This window comes from Hylobates moloch, unplaced genomic scaffold (genome assembly GCF_009828535.3).
Source record: "Hylobates moloch isolate HMO894 unplaced genomic scaffold, HMol_V3 SCAFFOLD_15, whole genome shotgun sequence".
NCBI lineage: Eukaryota > Metazoa > Chordata > Mammalia > Primates > Hylobatidae > Hylobates > Hylobates moloch.
Genome location: NW_026652290.1, coordinates 85,843,754 through 85,864,353, shown reverse-complemented (window position 1 = coordinate 85,864,353; position 20,600 = coordinate 85,843,754). Strand labels below are relative to the sequence as shown.

The window sequence follows — 20,600 nt, the reverse complement described above, 5'->3', positions numbered from 1 at the left end:
TGGCCTCAAATGCCACAGAATCAAGTTCGAACTGTAGTATGATATTTACAGTTCTGTACGCCGTGGCCCCAATTTACCTTTCCAGCATCACTTCTCAGATTCTTCCCCAAACACTTTCAGGTCTCTAAGTCTCCTTTCATACCCCTGCCTAGAATGTCTGACCCTTAAATCTTCATCTTTTTCAAGTTCAAGTCAAATGTCTTTCTGCTTAGCTTCTCCCAATGCCCAAAGGCAGGCTCTTTCTCTGCTCGCATGCTATGTTAACGACTTCTTTTCACCCTTTCAAAAATATTATCACATTGCCTTCTATTGTTAGCCTATTGTCTGGCACATAGTGGACCTCCGTTGTAGCCCTACCGTAATGTTATTTTCTAACCTTTCTACTAAATATGTAAAATGACTTACTTTTTAAAGCAAAGGCAGTAGGTACATTTTGATTATTAATACAGTACTTGGACAAGAAATCAAGATTAAATGGTGATATAGCTATTGGCAGAAAGTAGATTCAATTGGTTGAAAATAGTTTTTCTTTTTCCTTTTTTTTTTTTTTTTTACTGAGACAGGGTCTTGCTCTGTCACTCAGGCTGGAGTGCAGTGGCATGATCAGGGCTCACTGCAGCCTGTACCTGCTGGGCTTGAGCAATTCTCCTGCCTCAGCCTCTTGAGTAGCTGAGACTACAGGCATGTGCCACCATGCCTAGCTAATGTTTGTATTTTTTGTAGAGGTGGGGTCTCATTATGTTGCCTAGGCTGATCTTGAATTCCTGGGATCAAGTGATCCTCCCATCTTGGCCTCGCAAAGTGCTGCAGTTACCGGCATGAGCCACCCATGCCTGGCGAAATTATTTTTCATAGTCATCTGTGACGTTCAGACTGAAGCTTTATACCTTTTGGCTACAGGGCTTCCTGACTTCAGAATTTACTAAATATTTGACTCTCAAGTTAAAGTTCTGTGTACAAACGCAGATAGGTATAGAACTGAGGCCACTTATGATTATCTAAAGAGGTAGATAGATACTTGAGTGGCTCACTAAATTCTTTGAAAATTTCTATTTAATTTCCTTAGTCTCAAGGATTTGCAAAATGATGTACACAGAAACAGAATAGACTTGGAGGTAGGTTATTTTCCATGATTGTATCACAAATCAAGTCCCGAGGACTCAAGCCAGCCTAAGGAATCCACTGAAAGAAGGAAAACAAAATCAAGAAAGGGAGAGGTAGAAAAAAAGAAGAGTGAAAAAACACATTTTCTAATCTAGGAGCTTTAGGAAACTCATGTAAACAGTGGCATTAGGAATGACGGGGATGGCCGGGCGTGGTGGCTCACACCTGTAATCCCAGCACTTTGGGAGGTCGAGGCGGGTGGGGTACTTGAAACCAGGAGTTTGAGACCAGCCTGGCCAACGTGGTGAAACCCCATTTCTTCTAAAAATACAAAAAAAGTTGCTAGGTGTGGTGTCCTGCCTCTGTAGTCCCAGCTACTTGTGGGGCTGAGGCAAGAGGATCGCTGAACCTGGGAGGTCAAGGTTGCTGAACCTGGGAGGTCAGCGAGCCAAGGTGGCACCACTGCCCCCAAGCCTGGGGAACAAAGTGAGACCCTGTCTCAAAAAAAAAAAAAAAAAAGAAAAGGAATGACGAGGGAAAAGAGATTTTGAAGACCAGGCCAGATCAGTTAGGGAATCCACACGCTGTTAAAGTCACAACCTCCTATGTTTTTTTTTTTTTTTTCCAGTTGTCAAATGATCCTTTATTGAATTATTTTCCTTTGTGTTTAACTGGCTGGGCGTTCCACAGCACCACTGTTGATGTCATGGGCATTCCACAGCACCTCATCTATGATGTCATGAGGGTGGCGGCCATCAACATTACAGTCCACAGACTGGGCAGTCCCCGAGATCTCTTTAAGGATTCCAGAGAGTTCTCTGGCTAAGGATCGGTGCCGCATCTGTCGAGCAATGTTGACGATCTCATCAAAAGTGATATTCCTACTGTGTTTAATGTTTTTCTGTTTCTTTCTGTCTCTTGGTGGTTCCTTGAGGGCTTTGATGATCAGGGAAGAGGCAGAGGCAGAAGGCACCACCTCAATCTGGGCCTGTCTGTTCTGAACGGTCAGTTTCACTGTAATCCTCAGGCCCTTCCAGTCACCCGTTGCCTTGGCAATGTCATCACCAACCTTTTTTGGAGACAGACCCAGGGGGCCGATCTTGGGGGCCAGGGCAGAAGTGGCACCGACTTCACCTCCGGTGCACCTCAGGTATACGACTTTGATCTCGCTGGGGTCGAACTTTGGCGGCATGGTGGAGGCGGCTGGTGTCGGATGAACCCGGATTCGGGACGACCAAAGAAAGTTGCACCTTGGCCTCCTCCGAGCCGAAAGCCTCCTATGTTGTTCTTATTGTTTTCAACCAAACCAAACATGAATTTATATTTAATAAAACTAATTAGTAAAATGGGCCAGTAAATCATTGTTTTATCAACATAACACTGAATTATTGAATTTCAAAAGTACACACACCTATTTATAAACCTGTCCAGTTGACAATACAATCAGACTAATTAAAAGCATCCCCAGAAAACCAGAATACCACATAATTATACATAATCTGATAAGGTAATTTTGTTTAAATATATTACATTTCGTGTGTGCACATAACAGATCTGCAAGTCAAGCATAAATCCACTTTATTTCCAGCCTCTGGTCTTGAGCCTTCTTCATTTAATGACAGTTCTCTTTCTGGGCCACAGGTAGGCCTCTGCCTCGCGCGCTCCTCGGCCCCCGCCGCCGCCCACTCCCCGGGCAGCACCGCTTCCGCCCCGAGGGACCCGCACCGGGTCAGTGCTGCCACCTCTAACCCGCCCCTTCCCTTCCAGGGGCCACGGAAGCGGAAGGCGGTCCCGCTTTTCTTTCGGGGAACTTTTCTTGGTTCCCGCATCTGGGATCCTCGGTCTAGACCCCGTGGCCCCCACCCCCGTCAACCCCGCACGCTGCCCCCAGTACCCCCGCTGCCGGCAGAATCCGCATTTACTGCACGGACAGGGCACTTACTGCACGGACAGGGCAGCCTCGAGCAGCGCCGAACAGCCCCAGCCCCAGCTCCCGCGCGTGTGGCTCGGAGGAGGCGGCCGCTTACCCAGCGACTTCGGAGCCAGCGGAACCGCCGCAGCGTCTCCCGGGCAACCGGGACGCTAGGGCGCGCGGGGCAGGGCGGCTTCCGGAGCGAGTTCCCCTGGCGCTGGCAGCCCCAGCCCTGATCCTTCCTCTTGGTGGGTATAACCTCGGGGCCGAGCCTGTAGCACCTGGTGTGAACGGAGCAAAAGTTGCATGAGAGCGCTCAGGAAACATTTCAACCACTTTCCCCTTAATACTATGATTACACCATGTCCCCTTCTTTCCCAAGGCATCGACAGAACTAAAAAACAGCACACATAACTGTTGAATATTGATTAGTTCGTTTCCCTGCCTGGGCAGAGACCTTCAGTTTGCAAGATTCTCTGTCATTAGTCATTATTTTCGGACTTGTTTAATTATCCAAATACCTTTTCAGCAGACTTCTGTAGGTTTTTGCGTGAAAAGCAGCTATGGATCAGAGGCCATTTTCCTAATTCACCTAGCATTGTACTAGTATCTGGGGCCTAAGAATCAGACACAGGTTTGACACCCATTAGGGAAAAATGTCAATGAAACAAATAATAATGTAATGAATGCTATGTGGAGATAATGTATTTCTTGAGAAAGAGAATTTTGGCTAGAGCTTACCCATTTTATTCCCAGGACTAACTTAGAAATGCTATATGTTAATAAGCACACACGTACTTTGTTTCAGCATTAGCAAAATGCTCCCCATGATCATGGCCAGGTTTAGCATCTCCATACTTCCCTAAACAGGTGACTCTCTTCTCCTTTTCTCATCCATCTCATTTCTTTTCCACTTCTTTCATTTGCTTAGATACATGCTCAAATCTCCCATCTTTAACAAACAAAATCAAACCAAGAACCTTCATCTCCTTCCTCTTTTGAGACCAAATAGACTTCCACTAAAGTCAAATACTCATAAAATTCACATCTATCCAATTCCTATATAATTTCCACCATCTATCATGCTATAGAAAAATTTCTCATTAAGTATACAAGTATCACCTTATGTGCAAATCCATCAACCTATTTATATCTTCATGATACTTGCTCTTCAGTTTCTTAAACTGTTGATTCCTAGCTGCTTCTCTCATAAGGAGGCTCTACACAACCAGGCCCATCTTTTTATGCAGCTTCCTGCCCTATTACTCTGCTTCAGGCACCCGAAACTCTGGTTCATGCAATTCAATGTCACTACTTCTTGAACATGCAGTATTTGCATATGCCTTCGTCTAGCCTACAGGCTCCTACCTTGCTTTCTTCCTGCATGAGATAAATTTCTCTTCATCTATCAACAACCTGGTTTACAAATCTTACTACACAAAGCAGAATTAGGCACAACCTCGTGTACCTTTTTTTGTTTTTGGAAACAGAGGCTCACTCTGTTGCCTAGGCTAAAGTGCACTGTCACAGTCACAGCTCATTGCAGCCTCAAACACATGGGCTCAAGCGATTCTCTTACCTCAGTCTCCCTCCCCAGTAGCTGGGACTATAGCATGTGCCATTATACTTGGCTAATTTTATTTTTTTTTAGAGAAAGAGCCTTGCTATGTAACTCAGGCTGACCTTGAACTCCTAGGCTCAAGTGATTCTCCCACCTCAGCCTCCCAGTGCTGGGATTAGAGATTTGAGCCATCACACCGGGCCTGTACCTTGTTTTACTACTACTCACTTCCGTTTGCCTTTATTCATCCAAGTGTGCTCCTTGGATGAATACTGGTTGGGAATTAAACCTTTTCCATCTCTTCTCCAGTGCTAGTGCCTTGGCTACACTGTAAATAATCACTGTATGTTGTATAAATAATTGTCTCACAAAAGTTAAAAAAAGTCTTTGTTATAATGACTTTTGACTACTTATTTAATATACTTTAACTGTAAATTTTATGTAAATTCCTTTATCTTTATACCAAATTTGGATAAGAAAAATGCCTTTCGGTAAAGCAAAAAATTAAGACAGAAGTGAATATCTCTTGTGCAGAAACAGTGAAAATAAAAATCTGAAATCCAACACCTGGAGAAAAAAATATCTAATTTTAGAGGAAAGAATGAGAGTCTGTTTTAGTGGGCAGTGGATATACTGCATGTATTTTATGTAATAGTCTTGCACAGTGGTTAAGAGAATACACTTTGAATCAAGTGCCGAGGTTCAAATTTTAGCTGTATTATTTACCAGCTATAGTCCTGGGCAAGCTGCTAAAACTTTGTGCCTGTTTCTTCATCTGTAAAACAGAGTTAATAATACCTCACAGGGGTGTTTTGAGGCTTAAGTGGGACTATATAAAGCATGCAGATGAGTACCTGGCACACATATACGTGGACTGGGAACGTATTATATGCCCTCTTAGCGTTTACCCATTATTTTGTATAGCACATACTTTCACCTCTCCGCCAGTAATGGTGAAAACTAATAGAATCTGTCCTTTGTTTCCTGGCCTCTACAGAAATCAGAGTCACACGTGCAAGCTGAATGATGCCATTAGGCCCATAACCAGTTGATCTCATTCTTCTCAAAACCAGTGTCTATGCAATTAGCTAATAAGAAGATTGCTTTAACTTTAATAAATATGAAATAGATTGTTTCCAACATTTGAGTGGCTGTCTTCCTTTTGTGTACATAAAGATCCATAATCAAAAATTCCTGGGTGGCATCTAGAAATTTGCACTTTTAACTATTACCAAAGATGATTCTGAGGCACACTTGAACGCACTCAGAAGCACTGATTTAAATTTAGTGCCCACCAGTGGTTTTCATGCTGCGATGCACATCAGAATCATTTGTACAACTTTGTAAAAATACAGGTTACTGAGCCTCAGCCCTCAAGATTATGACTCCAGATATATCTTAGAAAGCTCCCGGGTAATACACAACCAGTTGTGTATTTTATTTTTTGAAAATGTTTCTAAGTGTTTAACAGCTCAAGGTGATGACTAACGATTTTTGAGATATGACCCTTTATATAACTTAAAAGTCTTAAAAACTGAAAAAAAAGTGGTTCAGAAAAAGGATAAACAACGCTGTCAATAACAGCCAAGAACAGAATCTTGATCACTTAAAAATCTTTTCCAACAGTCTCTGTTTTTCAGCAAATTGATAATGTTATACTGACAAAGATGTGTCTAAAAACATAGTCATTAGTCATTAATGATAGGATTATTCACAATGTGGGAAAAGTGATAAATGAACTCAGTTGTTATGGTTATTAGCATCTGTACGATTTTAGATGCGGAAACTGTTAAATTATTCAAGGCCATTGTGACAGGTAGTGGCATAAGCAATAGTGGAAATGGTGCCTCTCGATCCCCAGTCCAGTTCTTCCCTCTTAATCTTCCCCTTCCTTACCTCCAGAACTGCATTTCCCAATGCTTCTTTACTTTCTCTAACCCAGGCACTAGCACATTTTTTCTGTAAAGGGTCAGCAAAGTAAGAATTTTAGGCTTTTCAGACCACATAGGTGTTTCAACTCTAATACTGTAGCACAAAAGCAGCATAGACAACATGTAAGTGAATACGTGTTGTTGTGCTCCATTAAAACTTTATTTACAAAAACAGGCAGTAGGCTGGATTGGTCTGAGGACTGTAGTTTGTGGACCCCTGCCTCTAACCAGAAAACTATGAATGTTTGACTTTTCTTATCAGGAAGTCGAAGTTTCTGCAAAAGATGCCCTTTTCTCCTGTGTGGAAATATTAACGCTTCATGAAATTGAATCACATATCAAATAAAAATCATGATTTGAGGGACCAAAATTGAGTACTTAAGAATTTAACTACAAAACAAATAAAGCTTTCCCCTCTTAATATATTTTAGTGTTACTATATACAGATTAAACCAGATGACAAGCTACTATACAACAGCATGTTAAAAAACATGTTCATTTTACAATATGTACAATCAGGAACATATTTTAAAACCATTATCAATTAAAATAAATGATCATAAATCACAATTTAGTTTGTTCTTAGTGTATATACTCACATTAAAATATAAAGAACATATACCAAAAAGAGCAAAAGTGTGCATTTTGCTAAAACCTGGTATATACATATTCCATTGGAAAAAAGCAATCAAAAATGACTTAAACCAAAACTGATTTCCTGTGATGTGTAGTAACCATTATATTGTTTGTATGAGGTAGTAACTAAATGATTTTGGCCATGTATTAATACTCTAAGTCAAAAGAAATATGAAAAGGATCATAAAATAAGGCCAACAAAAGTAAAAACTCCAAGAGAAATTCGAACCACTTCACTCTGTGGAATGTTACAGTTCTTCAGTGTGATTATATGAAATGTTTAGTGAGGACTCTTTAATAATGCTAATTAATTCTTTGTGCACACTGTAATTCAGACCACAATTGCAGTATTATATCATGGTACTGCTATTCTGTGATTCAAAAATGTTCAAAGGTATTGTTTTTAAGCAAAGACAAGCAATCTTACAGGATTCTGCTTAAATATAAAAAGATCAGTTACTACAACAGGTGGTTAATTATAATTGGTTTGCTTCACATAGAAAACAACCCAAATACATTTGTGGAGCCAAATGCTTATAGACAATGTCACAGCTTACTTTTGTGACTTAATACATCACATATCAATACTTTGTGCAAATATAAACACCAGTGTACTTGCATTAAAATTAAAAACAAGATTATAAAATGATTACAGCCTCCATTACAATTTTAAAAGTTACAAGATTTATATTCATATTACTAAATTACATATAATAAAAATACAATATAGTGTTAAATGTATTGTTTCATTGCCAGCATCCCATTTTGTAATATAGCCACACCCAAGAATATACTAAAGAATTCTTAAAATATTAACCCCAGTTGCATTTTCATCAACATTTACATCTGTACAGATAAGACACTTACTTGTACATCTCATAAAAGTACATTATCTACATAAATTCTTAGTGTATGTCTTCAGCAATATGAAGTTTCACAGAAAAAATACTGCCTATATGTACAAAGATTACATAACAATGAATTAAGCACTTGTGTGGTTCAATATGCTAAATATATCCATACCACTTAAAACAAAATTTTCCCCATCTTGTCTCATGCCACAATAAATTACAAAGTAACTGAAGACAGGTTACTGCAGCTTTTGTACAGCTTCAAGCATCCATTAATGTTGCAGTGGTAGTGTTCTTTCTTTCTAGAGTTAACTGTCAAAGCACAACAATTCTCAGTAACTGTTTTCATGACCCGCCAGGATGTACAAATTGCTATTTGCTGTGGGGTTATCAGTTGGCCTACTTTCCAAAACCACGACCCTAAAAGTAAAAAACAAAAAACATGTAACAAAACAAAGTTATTCTTGAAAACTAATATTAGTCCCGAAATTTTCCATTGCTTCTCCAATATATGCCTCTATAAATGCTGCTCATTTGATCGTGGGCAGAAATCATTTGCTATCACTGTGATTACAGGGCCAGTTCTAGCTATGGGAAGTAATTTTGCTGTCCACTACCTCCCACCTCTAGGCCAGTGTTCTTCTAAGAGTCAGAAGTGGGGAGAAACCTATATTAGAAATTATTTGGGAGAACTTAATTCTTATTACAAGTTCTAAAAACGATTTACAGTTGAAGAATCAGAAGCTAAATTGCCAGGGTCTGACCCAGAGACCCAGGCTGCACGACAGATGAATAACGTACTCAGACACTGGTATTCAGTGAAAGAGCAGCTAGGGTGCCAGGGCGCTCACAGAAAGAGTTGTGGCAGCCGCGTGCCCTGACTAGCTGTCCCTGCAGGCATTTATTCAGCACAGATTTAATGACAAAGGCTTTGAGTCTACACACTTGTGGGTAATTAATCTGGCTGCCCTCCCCAGGAAAGAGCAGTCCTGCCTGCATGATCAAAGATTGGTTTTAGGACAACATGAGTAAACAAGCTATTTAGATAAACTCCTTTACATTCCTATGTATCTATGCCCTAAGCTTTTAAGAGAATTCAGCTGCCTTCAGCCAAATCTTTTACTGAAGCTATGCAAACCTTCTGGCCTTCCAAGAAGGTTTGTGTCTATTTCCTATAACTTTATAATTTCTCCCACCACCCTGACCGATCCCTTACAGTCAATCAGAACAGGTCTCCAAAATCCTACTGGCATTAACAACAAAAAGTTCTCTTCATTAACATACGGTATTTCCCCTTTCTTCTGCTGCAAATCAGATGTCAGTATGTTTAATGCAAACTAGTACTGACAGATCCATACATTCCTGTTACTTGGAAGATCAGGTACATTTTCAAAGGCTTTCTAACTTTCTGACTTGTGAGTTCTTAGAGTGTGAAAGATTCAATGTTGAACATATTGCAGACATTTCAATTCTCTTGAAAAAGAAATCTGTTTCATGCTGGATCTATAAAGCACGTTTAGTACTATGTATTTAATACAGCCCGTTTTCATACCTGTCAGATCCAAGCAGCCTGAAAATTCTTGTGCTATCTGAAATTTCTTGTGTTACCTGTTCAATTAAAACATTAATTTCTGAAATTAAAGACACAAAATTTTTAATGGGCACTTCATTATAATTCAACAGAAAAGAAACATAATCCCTAAAATGAAAATATATTCCTGCATGACTGTTTGTTAAAGTCAGCATGTAGGTACATCAATTTGTTAGCCGATGGGAAATGTGGTTAATTTTGAGTTAATCATAAAATGCAGGCAAAGGTAAATGATTTCCTTGTTAAATCATAAGACTTCAACGGAAAAACTTCAAAGCAAAGCACTAAATCCATTTTATTTATTAGAAACTTTCATCATTTATGTTAACGCTAATGGCAAGGTTACTGGCAGCAGTAAACTACTTAGATCTGGTTCTTTTACTTAAAAGGCTGCCATGTAGTGTAACAGGAAATATTTAAAAGCCAGACATGCCTTGAGTTTGAATCTTAGTTCTCCCACTTACTAGGCAATGTGTGTAATCTGATAGAAATGGTTTTGCCTTATGCAAGATGGGATTGAAAAGATCTACCATGCAGTAGTGTCCTGCAGTGTTCTTATAAGGATTAGTGGGTATAATGCCTAGCTAAGGAAGTGCTCAATACATAATAATTATCTTTCCCACTTCTTCCCCATTCTCTTGAAATAATATTTTCTAATGATCATATATCCTTCAAGAAGTCCTCAATGTGACCAATTACCAGCTGGGGAGTTAAGAATAAATATACAAGAAAAAGAGAAACCAACTGTTCACAGCTTACTGAACACAAAATATTATGAATCAGAAGGGCAGTAGCATCTCCCCAAAATTTGGTAGGCTGAAGAAAAAATGGATTTGAAATTAAATTTATTCCATCAATACCCCCACAATTAGATTTTCCGGAAACACCAATGACTCTTAGCTTCTGTTGTAACCCAGCACACCTGCAGGAAACAACACGCTCAGCACGCTCACTTCAATGCCTGTGGCTCATCGTGACTGTGATTACCAACATATTTTGGGGTTTGCCTACTAGAAGCAGCTAACATTTTTGGAGGTGTGTATTGATGGGCTGCCTGTGTAGTTCTCAGGTGACTTTTTGGGTGAACTTTTTCCTTTTAGTTTTTAAACCACTTCTGTATTTGTCTGTAATGCTTTTCTTTCTCTGACTAGTGTTTATTAGCTATTGACTGTTCTTATCTCCCTGCTCAGTTCCTCAGGTGATTTTAGAAAGTGTGAGCCCAATCGTGGGGATTACTTTTAAAACATAGTAGCAGACACCGTTTTGTTTGTTTTTTTTTTTTCTTTTTGGAGGGGGGACGGAGTCTCGTTCTGTTGCCAGGCTGGAGTGCAATGGCGCGATCTTGGCTCACTGCAACCTCCGCCTCCTGGGTTCAAGAGATTCTCCTGCCTCAGCCTCCTGAGCAGCTTGGACTAGAGGCATGCGCCACCAGGCCCGGCTAATTTTTGTATTTTTAGTAGAGACAAGGTTTCACCATGTTGGCCAGGCTGGTCTTGATCTCATGACCTCGTGATCCGCCCGCCTCGGCCTCCCAAAGTGCTGAGTGTACAGACGTGAGCCACCACGCCTGGCCAGCGGCTACCTTTTATTAAACACTTACTGTAGGTCAGGAACCAGGCCAAGCACATTACATGCTTTGTTTCATTTAATCATAACAACTCAAATTCACAGATGAAAAAATACAGGTAGAAAGAAGTTAGGTGACATGCCAAGGTCACCCAGCTACTAACTAGCTGAACTTGAGACCCGAAGCCTAGTGTCTCAACTCTGGAACCCAGGCTCATGAACACTGTGGTATATTGCTTACTTTGTTAGAAATAAACGCTCTGAGCTTAATGAATGACAGTTTAAGAAACAAATAAGCTTCCTTCCAAGTTACATGACTGAGATTGGCTTGGGAGTACTGGAAGAATTTCTGACAATTTTACGTGCTTATAACATTCTAGGGGGCAAGTGCCACATCTTGTTCATGTTTATAACCTCAGAACTTTCCGGCATAAATGTTGAACTGACTTGAATATGTCACACGGCTTGGAGTTAAATTATTTCTGTGAGGTAGGAAGGACTCATGAGACGCATAGGTAAAGGTTAATAAAAAGGAAAAAGGTAAAGGGGGCAAAGAATTATATACATGTCAAATGAATAAGGATGTTGAAAATAAGAGGCAAGTGTGCTTCCAGAGAAATATAGGACTCTTTACTTATAGTCTGCACTGTTCGTTATTTCTGAAGTACACGGTAGAAAAGGTGCTCGAGGCCAGAGAGAGCCAGCACTAGCACTCTTGCTCCTGGGGTTCCTCTGGTAAAGTCGAAAGAAAACCATAGTTGGCTGACTTTTAGGAGATTAGCAAGTTCCTGTTGTAAATTTCAGAGTGATTATCTGGAAGCACATTAAATGTGCACTAAAGTTGTTTGAGTAGTGGAGAGAGAGAGGTGGTCATAGAGTATGGGCTACTGATTTTATCAATAGACTAAATATAGTAAGTATTAATAAAGCTAGCCAAACAAGCGTTACTTGTATCATTTAGGAATCGAATTGTTTGAAGTGGAATTTGATAATGTCTCGTGACTACTTAATGGACATAATTTACTTACCTCATTAGATCTAAAACTTCTACCTTGCATTCCATGTTTCCAGAAAGCTAGCACACTGTCTTGTAGGCACACTAGCAGGCAAGAACAGCTCAATTACTGTTAATAGTACAAAAGTTCAACTGATAAGCATCATTTCATCCCTCTATCTCATATAGCAATATGTTAATTCACAACTAATGCCAGCTATTCCATATTTATACGGCATCTTTACATTTGAAAAGTTTAAAAATATACTATACAGAACTTACGCATCTTTTTGGTAGGAAAAAATTCACTGAAAATATTTTTGTTATAGATTTTTTTTTATTTTTAGTAGAAATGGGGTTTCACTATGTTGGCCAGGCTAGTCTCAAACTCCTGGCCTCAAGTGATCTGCCTGCCTCGCCCTCCCAAAGTGCCAGGGTTAAAGCCGTGAGCCACTGCATTCGGCCTGTTTTGATAATTTTCAAAAATAAAATACTGCAAACATACAGAAAAATACAGAAAACAGCATAAAAATACACGTGTATCCACCATCCAACAATCAAATCCTAACATTCTGCCATTTTCGCTTTAAATAAAAACAAATACAGCTGGCATCCCCTATGTACCCTGCTCTATTCCCAATTCTGGCCTTTCCTTCCTCCCTGAGATAACCACTATTATAAATTTGGTATTTATCATTCTCATGCATGTTTTTACTATTACTATAAGTTTATACTATCAATATAAATTTTATATTGAATGTTTCCAACCTTCATACTTCAGTATGATGAACACTTAGGTTATTTCTAGTTTTTCATTATTACAAACAATTTTGCAATAAACATTTTTGTACATCTTGAATACACGTACAAATCTTTCTCGAGGGTAGACACCCATAAATAGAATTACTGAAGCACAGGGCATAAACAGAACAAGATTTAGTTTTGCTTTTTATATTTACATTTTTAATACACTTTTTGGCATGTATTCAGGGAGGAAGAAATCTTATTTCGTTTTCTGCAGGTAACCAATTGTACATTTGTTGAATAGCCCATTTCTTCCCCACTAATACACAATGCCATGAATTTCCATTTACTTGTGGGTCTACTTCTGGACCCTTTCTTCTGTCTCACTCTTCTACCTATTTATTCCTGTGTTGCTACCACACTACCTTCATCACTATGGCTTTATAGTAAGTTTCAATATTGGCTAGAAAAGGATTTGTCAACATTTATTTTATTATTCTTGGTCTTTGGCTCTTCCATATAAATTTATTTTTTATTTAAAAAAATTATTTGTAGAGATGGGGTCTCCCTATGTTGTCCAGGCTAGTCTTGAAACCCTGGGCTCAAGCAATTCTCTTGCCTCAGCCTCCTACAGTGTTGGGATTACAGGCATGAGCCGCTGTGCCTGGCCATTCCATATGAATTTTAAGAGCAGCTTATCAAGTGGCACAAAACAACCTGCTGGGATTCTTACTGCAGATCCACTGAACCTGTGGATTAACTGAAGAACTGGCATCTTTCTCATTTAAGTCTTTCTACCCATGGACATGATGTAGTTCTTCACTTGCTCAATCTTTTATGTCTTTAAAAAAATAATTTGGAGTTTCCTAGATAATGATCTTAAAAACGTTTGGATTTCATTTATTCTTATATATGTTACTTTATTGCCATTGTGAAAGGGATCTTTTTTCCAATTAACTTTTTCACTGATTATTTAGGAAAGCTATTCTTTGGTGTTACTCATATCCAGCAACTCTGAATTCTCTTATTAGCTCTAGTAATTTATTAATAGGGTTTTATATTCTATGTACATAATCATACCATCAGCAAAAAATGATCTTTTTATCTTTTTCTTTCTAATCCTCATACTTTCCCTTTCTCGTCTAATAGACAATAATGAAATGTGATAATAGCAAACATCCTTATTTAGTTCTCCACTTTAATGGGAATTAATTTGATCATTAAACATATTTTTAACAGGCTTTGCTAGGTGAAGGACAGTCCTTTCTATTCCCAATTTGCGAAGAAGTATTATTAAAAAAAAAATCATTAATGACAGATTTTACTGAATGCTTTTTGGGCATCTACTGAAGAGTTACATGATTTTCTCTTAATACTTGGTGTCATGTATTACATAAATACATTTTCTGATGCTGAACCATCCTTGCTTTCCTGGGATAGTCTACTATTTGATAATGTGTAATTCTATTTGCTAATATTTTATTTAGATTTTTAAAAATGATTTTCATAAGATTATAATTTTTGTTTTCTGTACTAATCTTGTTTGATTTTATCATCAGTATTAAACATTGATTTATTCAGAGTTCCTTGTCTGCAGTCTGAAACAGTTTGCACAGGATAGGGATTATCTCTTCCTTTAATGGGGGAGGTAGATAAAAAACCATCATGCCTGATTATCAGGTACCACAAGCAATGAACTTGGCTGTGGTTTTCCATCTCCTGTGGGATACTTTTGTAACTGGAGCCCAGCAGGCCTGTTAGCTTCAGACCTGTATACTGCTTTGAGATTCTGTTGTTGATCTTGCTTTTTGACCCTGGCTATGTCTTTGAAAGCAGATTCCATTTTAACATCTTGATCAGACATCCCTCGAAACTGACTTATTGTAATCATTTGTTTGTTGGATGAATGACATTCTAGTTGGGAGAATGTAGAAAACAGAACCAGGAATAAGACAATGAACTAACTGCCTTTAGCCTTACCCTCTGCTAATATACACACATGCAAATATCTTTATTTTACTGATAAGGAACACCAGAAAAAGTGTGCCTAGTTAAATATTAATCACCATTCATTTTCCCAGCACTATCCTATATAAGATAATTTTCACCTTATTTTCCCTGAATGTAGTCATTTAAAAATATTGATTCTGTCAGAAATCCTTTTCCAGAAAAAAACTCCTATTAAGCAAAATGTGAGAATGACAAGAAGAAACTTCCACATACTTAAAATTCTCTGATCAGCAGACACAACAGCCAAAACATCATCTGGTATAATGAGTACTAAATTTTAAAGTACTTATAGAAAAACCCTATAGGAGTCTGGAGGAAATGGGAATTCAAAACTATGTTAAAAGAAATGATATTATTTCAAGGCTGGGCGCGGTGGCTCACGCCTATAATCCTAGCACTTTGGGAGGCCGAGGTGGGTAGATCATGAGGTCAAGAGTTCGAGACCAGCCTGGCCAATGTAGTGAAACCCCATCTCTACTAAAAATACAAAAATCAGACAGGCGTGGTGGTGGGTGCCTGTAATCCCAGCTACTTGGGAGGCTGAGGCAGGAGAATCACTTGAATCCGGGAGGCAGAGGTTGCAGTGAGCCGAGACTGCACCACTGCACTCCAGCCTGGGCGGCAGAGAGATTCCATCTCAAAAAAAAAAAAAAAAAAAAAAAAGAAACGATATTATTTCTTACAGGGAAGATAACATTATCTACACTACAGTTATTAAACTATTTTAGAGAATGTGTAAGAATGAAGGCTGATAGTGACCTCATATTTATTATATCCTCTATTTTTATTTTACTTTTGGAGACAAGAGTCTCGTTCTGTCACCCAGGCTGGAGTGCAACGGCACGATCTCAACTCATCACAACCTCCCCTTCCCAGGTTCAAGTGATTCTCATGCCTCAGCTTCCTGAGTAGCTCGGACTACAGGCATGTGCCAGCATGCCTGGCTAATTTTTGTATTTTTACTAGACATGGGGTTTCACCATGTTGGCCAGGCTGGTCTTGAACTCCTGGCCTCAAGTTGATCCACCCACCTTGGCCTCCCAAAGTGATGGGATTACAGGCATGAGCCACCATGCCCAGCCATATCCTCTATTTTAAAAAAAGAGTCCTTAATAATATCAATCTTTAATTTTGGATAATTAGCAGATAAATTATTTTAGGGAGTTCATAATGCAAAGAATTATAAAACTTTGACTTACCTATTGATTCAATCTGGAAATCAAAGGTGAGTTCTGATGATAATTTCCTGCTAGATTTTAATCTTCCTTGGAGATTTACTATTTTTATACAACCTGGAGGAAAAAAAGTCACTCAGAAACTAAGATAAAAGAAGTCTTATTAAAGTAAGACATTCATAAATAAAAACTTACAGTCCAAGCACACAAGGATAGTATCTCTCTCCAGTTGGGTTACATGAGTAACATTTGTCTGTGGGGTATCTACAACACAAACAAATTTTGGTAAACCTAGAGAAACTGTGATACTTAAAAGCATGAAAACATTTAAGAAAAACAATTCTGAGGATAACAGTACTTGAAATGGCTATGTCTTTTGTAATACACATGTAGGGACTGAGCCAGGTTATGTGGGTTTAAATGCTGATGCAAGTGCTAAACAATTAAGTGCTCAACAGAGCATATGTTGGCTGTTGTCAATACTACGGTAATGCAGAACACACGGATACAGAATGCTGACTGCACTAGAAAACAAACTATACTTAAAATATCCTATAATGCAACTTTTCCTCTTTTAAAAACCAAATTTTCTATTAGTGGGAGATTTGTAAATACATGTAGTTCTCAAACTATGGTTCCTGTATCAACACCATCAGCATCACCTGGGAATTTACAGAAATGAAAATTGTTTTTTTTTTTGAGCCTGCTGCTCAGGCTGAAATGCTGTGGTGCGATCATGGCTCCCTGCAGCCTTGAACTCCTGGCCTCAAGTGACCCTCCTGACTTAGCCTTCTGAGTAGCTGAGACCATAGGTGCATGCCACCATGCCTGGCTAATTAAAAAAAAAAATTTTAGAGATGGGGTCTTGCTATATTGCCCAGGCTGAGGTTTGTCTATACATGCCTTAAACTATGGTCTTTGTGTCAATCTCATCAGCAACACTTGGGAATTCACAGAAATGAAAATTCTCAGGTCCTATCTAGACCATAAATGAACAGCTCTGGGGGTGGGGCTCAGCAATGTCACAAGTCTCCCAGTGATTCTGATGAATGCTCAAGTCTGGTAATTGCTGCTACATACTACATACTCAATGATCACTCTTACCAATACTCCTAGTAAAGTGATGGAATATGATCAAAAAGGTAACATCACCTCAGGGAGGCAGGGCAACTGGAGTTGTGTAAAACGTAAATTTTCAGGTATACACCATTTAAAAGTACATAAAATACTTAAAATTTCTGAGAGTTATGAAAATGTTAAGTACCCAAGTTTTGTTTTAAATGTTTCCTATGTTAATATGTATTTTGTATTCATTTTCATATTAATGAACATAAAACAATTTGATGCATGTAAAATTCTCTAAAAAGGAAATGTGAAACATATAAAATGAAAAGTATTATCAAAATATTAAAAATATTTGAGTCTATATAAATTATTTCCCTTTTATTTGTTTGAAGAAAAAAAGTGCTTTAATTGGCATTCAATTTGTAATATTAATTTAATTATTTCCAAGAAAGATTCATGCAAGTATGACTTTATGGGTTACCTATACACAGTGTCCTTCGAGAGACACTGTTATTTAAAATACATATCACCAAAATCAAATAACAACCCAGGTGTATACCTCATTTTATAGTAAGAGGTGTGTTCATGCACAACTGTTTATTAGTATATACCAAATATACATACCAATAATATACAAAGGACTTTGAGGATCAGATCCTTATATTCATTTCTATATAAAAAAACTGGTGTATGTGCTCTCGGTATCATGTTTTGGCAATGTTTGCTTGACTTAGTTGGTTAGTTAGAGACAGGATCTCATTCTGTCACCCAGAGTGGAGTACAATGGTGCAAACATGGCTCACTGCACCCTTGACCTCCTGGGCTCAAGTAATCCTCCCATCTTGGCCTCCCTGGTAGGTGGGACTACAGGCATGCACCACCATGCCCAGCTAACTTATATATATTTTTTATAGAGACAGGGTCTTGCTACATTGCCCAGGCTGTTCTTCAACTCCTGGACTCAAGTGATCCTCTCACCTTGGCCTCCCAAAGTACTGGGATTACCAGCGTGACCCACCATGCCCTGCCTGCCAATGTTTTAAATGTGTCATATGAATTAGCTATTTTAAAGAGAGTAATCTTCCCTTCTTCCAGTTTAGTAATAGTTATTGAAGACTGGCAGTGTATGCAGTTTTTGCTTAATAAGAGATACAGTAAACTTACTACTTGTAAAACCAGCATATGTATTACCCTTAATAATTCCATAAAAATTACAAACCTGATTCTGTAAACCACGAAGAGGTAGAATTTGGATTGACTGTCTCAAATCGAACCACTTGGTTGAAGTCTCTACCTCTACTGACACCAACACAAACTAAAGGGTACTCCTGTTCAGGAACTACCAGCATTTCAAACATTCTAAGTGGACATGGTATAGGAAAATCTATGTGCTAGAGAAAGAAACAAAAATACATTAAACCAAGGAAAATAAAAACCAAATAATTCCATGAGAATAGCATAAAACAGCTTTCTACAATAAAGACTGCATCTTGTCACAGAAATTCACGTAATGCAGAAAAATCTGAATGTGGACTCTCTTTATAAAGATTTTAGGTTTACCACCGCAAAATATTTTAAAGTTATAATCACATGATTTTAGGACATTAAGGCTGGAAGGGAATTTATAAGTCACGTGTCCAACCCTCTCTTTTCAGAGTTGGAAACTGGGGCCCAGTAACTGGGTGACCAGCCCATCGTCCCCCGGCCTTTGTGGCAGAGTCTCCTGTCTCCCAGTTTGATGCTTCTTCAGTTATACTCCTCTGCCTTCTTAATCAACTGAGCAAACACGGATGAGAGAAGTGAAATGCTAATTAGCAAGAGACACCCCTCTTCTAAGATGTGAACAGAGAAAGTCATAAATTCAAAAAAATTAGCTTCATATCTCAAGTGATTTTATCAAATCAACTCACAGTTATAATACAACCCATTTTAATTTTATATGTTTAAAATTTCTTTTATATTGCTACAAAGAATAAATTTACGTTTTGAAGGACTGAAAAAATAGATGGAAAACACTAACTTCATTAGTAATCAAGAAATAAAACCACAATGAGATAAATACTATATATACCCACCAGAATGGCTAAAATTAAAAAGAATGACAGTGAATAAGCATCCCAGAGGAGTAAGCAAATGCTCATACAACACTGGTGGTGGGATATAGAGTGGCATAGCCACACTGGTTAACTGCATTATTAATTAACGCTGGATGTAGGCATTCCTTAGGACCTTGCAATAATACTCCTAGGTATACATTCTAAAGAACACATACACAAGAGACAAATGCAAAACAGATAAAATTATAGCATATTCACAAAATAAAAAATTATATATAAAGAACTGAAAAATGAATAAACTATAGCTATGTCCAGCAACTATACAAATATAATGTTGCACAAAAAAGCCAGAAACAAATGAACATATACTTCATAATTCCACTTAAATACTGTTGAAAAATTAAATAAAATTAGTTCTAATGTTTAGGGATATGTGCTTAGATAGTAAAAAAGAGAAAAAAAGTAAGAACTTTCTAGGTTTCCTTTGTAAAAAAGAGGTAGGGAGCTGACTAAAAGGGAGGATGACAAAGGGAATTCTAAAATTTTTCTTCACAAATTTTTTTTTTTAAATACCACTCTCATGCATATTTTATTTAGTTCATTCTTATATATTTTATATTTTTGTTGCTTTTATAAACTGGCTGTGTTTTCACTGTATTTTCCAAATGGTTATTGCTAGCATTTAACGAAGCTACTGGATTTGTTTTCTTTTTAATCTGGCAACTCATAAATTCTAAAGAAAAGTAAAAGGTGCAACGGGAGATATCTAACAGGTAGTTTTAAAGTGTTGGAAGACACAAAATGGTACTCGTGGCTGGAATGTGAAGCTCTGTGTTCACCTGCTGTTCCCACATTCCTTCCTTCCCTGTGGCTGCTAAAGTGCCTCCATTCCACGGGCACAGACACTTCATCAGTATTCTCCAAACCTCTTTTCTAGGAGCTTTCCCATTACCTTGGGGCACACGCTTTTGATAAAATCTGTCATTTTTAATAAGGTACAGCAACTTAAATAATTATCTTTGAAATAAAGAGCAATGAAGCAGAAAAAAAACCAGTGCTTCCGATTAAAGATGCATCTTTAAACTTTTACAGTTTAAACACAGAAACAATGCTTTAAAAAAAAAAACCAACAGATTTTGACTACTTCTACATTGCTTCCAATAATAACTAAGCAATTTGTGTAAGTCATTAACAGAAGGGAATTCATGTCTAATAGTTTTAAATCCAATTGCTATTGTCCTTGAGGGCAGCAACTGTATGTAATATATTTTTGTCTCTCTAGTAAATAACACAGTGCCTCGCCTGCAATAGGTACATTATGTTTGCTGGAGAGATCTTTAATTTTTAACTTCATTTACAATGAAAATGCAGTCAAGGCTGGGCGTGGTGGCTCACGCCTGTAA

The 20,600-nt window shown here is 38.2% G+C and overlaps 3 protein-coding genes across 9 annotated transcripts in view; all 3 read right to left on the bottom strand.

Annotated features, from left to right (window-relative positions):
• Positions 1–3,230, bottom strand: part of CDKL4 (cyclin dependent kinase like 4) — a 61,068-nt gene extending 57,838 nt beyond the window's left edge. The window contains 1 exon segment of the mRNA XM_058428719.1: positions 3,132–3,230. The gene's annotated coding sequence lies outside the window, so the exon portion shown is untranslated.
• Positions 1,711–2,374, bottom strand: LOC116483683 (large ribosomal subunit protein uL11-like). Its single transcript, XM_032753664.2, has one exon. It carries the CDS (start codon positions 2,294–2,296, stop codon positions 1,772–1,774), a length of 525 nt encoding a protein of 174 aa, XP_032609555.1. The 5' UTR covers positions 2,297–2,374; the 3' UTR covers positions 1,711–1,771.
• The window catches only part of MAP4K3 (mitogen-activated protein kinase kinase kinase kinase 3), a 191,195-nt gene continuing 173,798 nt past the window's right edge, over positions 3,204–20,600 (bottom strand). For 4 of the 7 annotated variants that reach the window (XM_032177926.2, XM_058428714.1, XM_058428716.1 and 1 more), the window contains 6 exons: positions 18,360–18,531; positions 16,271–16,339; positions 16,100–16,192; positions 12,181–12,251; positions 9,548–9,603; positions 6,247–8,415 (listed from right to left, as the gene is read on the bottom strand). In XM_032177926.2, coding sequence (XP_032033817.1) covers positions 8,328–8,415; positions 9,548–9,603; positions 12,181–12,251; positions 16,100–16,192; positions 16,271–16,339; positions 18,360–18,531 — 549 coding nt within the window. In that variant the 3' untranslated portion in view covers positions 6,247–8,327. Of the gene's footprint in view, positions 3,298–6,245; positions 8,416–9,547; positions 9,627–12,180; positions 12,252–16,099; positions 16,193–16,270; positions 16,340–18,359; positions 18,532–20,600 lie in introns of those variants that run through there. The other 3 variants (XR_009210009.1, XM_032177925.2, XM_058428713.1) reach the window with 3 other exon arrangements.